Genomic DNA, 4469 nt, shown 5'->3' with positions numbered 1-4469 from the left:
TCTTGTTTGAGGGTTTTTATTGATTCACTGAGCCAGTTTCAGCATTCAGTGAAGATGGCCACAGCGAGGCGCTACAGATAAGCCAGGCACTTTGGCAAAGGCAAGCATGGTTTGATGTTGAACAGAACTGTGTACCGTGTTTCGTTCCCACTGATAAATTATGAAAACAATGACAAAGAAAATTAACGTCAGAAATACTGATCACAATCTGGCAAGACCTGATTTCGCAGTCCAAGCCAAGCAGATGAAATAATAAATCAAAAAAAAAAAACATTCATTACAACATTCCCACCGTAACAATTTATCCGTGTGTGAAATTCCCTCATTTAGCAATCGTGAAATATGGCGACAGAACATCTACTGCTTTTAAAACATGACTGCTCAAATATCTGCCTTCATTCCTTTCCTCAGTTTTAAACCACACTCATCCAAACGTCCAACGACTGGGCCAAAAATATTTGGGAATGAAAAAAAAGAAAGAAATTTTGTTTGTTTTTCACTACATCACACAAAGTTCCCATCCAGACTGTTTACAACTGTCCATCCTTCTCAGGTAATCAAGAAAATTCACAAGGCAATAAACATGCGTCTGGTATTTGGGTCGAGATACAGACCCGCCAGCCGTCTGTCGTAAAAGTTAAACATTAACAAGGTTACTGGTTTTCATTCTGTAAAGAAACTGCCTCATCACTGATGAACCCTTTGTATTACAGACCTTTGACTTTTCTGTTTGTAATACACCGCTTTCCCTGGAACTGGACTTCGCATCCTGTTTTCCTCTGCAGTGGTTTCCATTACTGTGCGTTTGCGGATGCGAAACTGACTGGGCCGAGTATCTTTGGTTCTTTAAACTTCTACAGCAGTCTCATAAAACAAGGTGCACATTTAGACTGGATGCAGTCTCAGCGGTCATCAAGTTTACCAAGATCTGTGAGAAAACATCATGAAATGCTGTTGGAAAGCCTGCCGACTTCTGCACGGCATGCCTAGTAGTCACACTCCTAGTGTTAACCAGCCTAGCCTCAAAATGCTATTCCCTTCGCTAATCCTTTTTGGCGTCACCTCAGAAGGCTGTCAATCATTTTTTTTCAAGTAGACATCATGACACTTTACCCCCCTGCAAACACCCTGAAATGGACTCATACTAACAGTCCCAGTGCAGTCTCAGCTCGCGCACGCTCCACTAAGCGCTAGCTTGTAGACCTCCGTCAGGTTTTCGCAGTCCGTGATGGAGAAGGTGCTGTCACCCACCCTGGCCTTATAAGCCGTGTCCATATCCCAGTATCCCTGACGTGGACCCGCCATTCTGATTTCTTTCAGGTCCAGTAGATTGTCGGCGGAAACGCTGCCGCGCATCGTAGCACCGCCCCCTGCTGGACGCTCCACCATCCCCACAGGATCGTGGCGGTCTGGTAGGTCTAAGCAATCGAATGACTCTGAGGACAGAATGCTGTCTTCGCTGATGGCGCCGCTGGGTCTCAATCTGCTGCCCCCTGCTGGCAGAGACGCTGCCAGTTGGTCCAAAGATCCAAATTCCTGCAGGCCGCCGGAGGAAACCTTGCCGTGGCGTTTAAGGATGCCTTTCCGCCGTGGTGGTGTTGACGGAGAAAGCGGGTGCTGGGGTGTTTGGGCAGAATCGCTGCTGTCTGGAGAGGAGGAATAATACCCTGACTCCCTCTCTACCGGCTTCTTCAGAATGCCTTTACGGGGAGGCGGAGCTGGAGGTGGAGCAGCAGGAGGGACCACAATAGCGTTTGACGTTTTTTCTTCCAAAGGCGGAACCGGAGCTTCGCTGGCCTGCTTCTGTTTCAAGCTGCCACGTTTTTTCAGGATGCCTTTGAAGGGCCGGGAGCCGTTATTCTCCTGCATGCTCTGGGAGACGTTGTTTTCTTTGCGTGACCTGCGGATCGAGCGCTGTCTCGTCACCGTCGCATCCCCTGTAGCACCCCCCCCAGGGCGCAGTAGGCAGCGCATCTTAGAGTTGCTTTGCAGGAGGGGTCGTGTGGTCCTTCTCAACCAGTCTGCGATGCGGGTCGAGCCACCCGTTTGGGCCACTGAGGGCGCTCCTGTGTTTTGTGGTGCTCCAGCCGGTGCTGATGTCTCGCTTTCGGCCAGCAGAGGACGCTGGTAGCCCCAGTTCAGCCACCAGTGGCCAGCGATTTCGTCCAGAGTCGCCCTGCGTTCGGGATTCACCATCAGCATCCAGCGAATCAAACCACAGGCATCTGTACAGGAAATTTAAACAGTTGCGCTTAATTTAACCTGCTGCACTTAACAGGAACACGGTTAGCATTACGTTACTGCAGTCGGGCTGCGACCAACAGTTCCTGCTGTAATTAACGAACTTGCCCGTTGTTTCTGTCCTACTCTACAGCTGTTTCATTCTCCTTCTGCAGAGCTTTTTTCCTTTAAAGTGATGGTTTGGAGGGTCTTACCTGATGGTTTGGAGGGTCTGTGGTAGTCTCCAGTGCTGATTTGTCGGACCAGGCTCTTGTAGTCACGTCCATCGAAAGGCATAGCGCCGTGCACCAGAGTGTAGAGCAGAACCCCCAGAGACCAGCTGTCCACCTCAGGCCCTTTATACGGCCGGCCGTTAACGATTTCAGGAGAGGCGTAAAGCGGGCTGCCGCAGTACGTCTGCAGATACTCATCACGTCCGTACAGGTTAGACAGGCCAAAATCAGCAATCTGTGAACACAACAGGTTATTATTATTACTATTAATTATTATTATTATTATTATTATTACTATTAATTATTATTACTATTATTGGTTGTCCTATGGCATCACTTAAATAACACTACTCCATTACATTTTATTCAGCCCCATTTCACTGGATTACATTCTATACGGTCCCATTTGACTGGGTGATATTCTGGCCAATTCCATTCTGCACCGTTTCATTTTATTGTCTTCTATTTCGTTCCATTCACAGTGCAGAGACGATGACCTGTATGGATGTTTTTCAGATTCTCGATAAGTGATTGATTTATGGCGCCTTATGTAACAAAGGAATGCAGCACCAGAGATTACATGCATTTCTGAGGAACTGATCTGTGACCTGAGGCTGTAACGCCTGATCGAGATCTGATCCAGTTTCTCTTTTTATATCCTTGTGAATTTAATCGCCTGAACAGCATCGACAGCGAGAGGCTGACCTCTTCATTGCACGCTTCAGAGGACAGACGTCGGCCTAAACCCTTCAACACGTAGAACCGATTCGAGATCAGCGTTCTGAGACATGCGCCGCACTGATCAGCGTTCAACACTCACCCTACTCAACTGAAACTGCAGCACATTAGACAAACTCGTTATTCGTTTCGACTGATTTTTAAGTTCCCTTCCTAAAAACAACCTGAGAAGTATAAAGGTAGCATCTCAAAAAGAACTACTTGAATACTGATTAACTTATAGACCTGTAGTGGAACGTCCAGCATCCTATCAGCGCAGGAACCAAGAGGCTACGGGTAGCTTCTTTTGCCCGTCCCACCTTAAATGGTGCATCTGAACTCAAGATTTACCATTTAAGGTGGAATGGAAAATTCTGTTCAGTCGGTGCTGGAACTGGAGTTCATCTCACTCTGTTCTTCTACTTTTTAAGTCTAAATAAAAATAATCAATACATAATAAAATGCCAAATTAAACCTAACAAAGGAATTTTGAACTAAATGTTGATTTATTATATTGATGTTTATTATTTGAACAAGTACAAATTTGTGGGCGGAGCCTGGACAGGACGATTAACATGACGACATTCAGCAGGATGCAGGCTGTGACAGTAGAGCCGTAGGTCTGTGAAGGGTGTGGTGCGTTCACAGCTGCAGGACGCGGCTGTATGTTCAGGACTGCCCAGTGTCTATAGGCACAGAGGGTGTTAGCCTTATTGGTACAGGCTCAACACCCTGACTGACCGCTCGCCATGTGCTGAGCTCACACGGACGCGAGAGTCAGCACGGATGCAATTCTGCAGGAGTGGGTGCTCACCTTTACGTCTCCGTTCTCGTCCAACAGGATGTTCTCCAGCTTTAGGTCCCGGTGCACAATCCCATTCTGTAAGAAAGGCAGGAAAGATTAGCCTGAGATGAACCACTTCACACAATAAAAAAGACTGAACACTTCGGCTTTTCGATAAACAAGTGTCAGCAATGTGGAGGCAAAGTGCAGAACTACGCCATCTGCTGGCTGAGGTCAAAACATTCTGAATCACCATTTTATCTAATAATAATCTATATATAAAATATAAACGCAGGAAATTTTGCTGAGTAACTCGAGTCTTATTCATACAGTCATATGACTAAACTCACTGTGCTTTTAGTTTACCTCACACCACTCAGTGCCTGCCATCATGTAAATGCAACAAATCCGTCTCATATCCTATGTAAATATGAAAATTGATATACTTTATTTCTATTTTTATGTGTGTGTCCATTTTATTTTCTGCATGGTGTATGTAAGTTTATGTGAAATTA

The 4469-nt window shown here is 46.1% G+C and overlaps 1 protein-coding gene across 2 annotated transcripts in view; it reads right to left on the bottom strand.

Annotated features, from left to right (window-relative positions):
- nuak2 (NUAK family, SNF1-like kinase, 2) overlaps positions 1-4469 on the bottom strand; it is a 25692-nt gene continuing 21223 nt past the window's right edge. For both annotated transcript variants that reach the window (XM_017688603.2, XM_037532385.1), the window contains 3 exons: positions 3985-4050; positions 2436-2688; positions 1-2225 (listed from right to left, as the gene is read on the bottom strand). In XM_017688603.2, the coding sequence (XP_017544092.1) occupies positions 1165-2225; positions 2436-2688; positions 3985-4050 (1380 nt within the window). In that variant the 3' untranslated portion in view covers positions 1-1164. The remainder of the gene's footprint in view (positions 2226-2435; positions 2689-3984; positions 4051-4469) is intronic.

This window comes from Pygocentrus nattereri, chromosome 21, assembly GCF_015220715.1.
Source record: "Pygocentrus nattereri isolate fPygNat1 chromosome 21, fPygNat1.pri, whole genome shotgun sequence".
Classification (NCBI taxonomy): Eukaryota; Metazoa; Chordata; class Actinopteri; order Characiformes; family Serrasalmidae; genus Pygocentrus; species Pygocentrus nattereri.
Note: the sequence above shows the minus strand (reverse complement) of the source record. Positions and strands in the feature narration are given on the sequence as shown.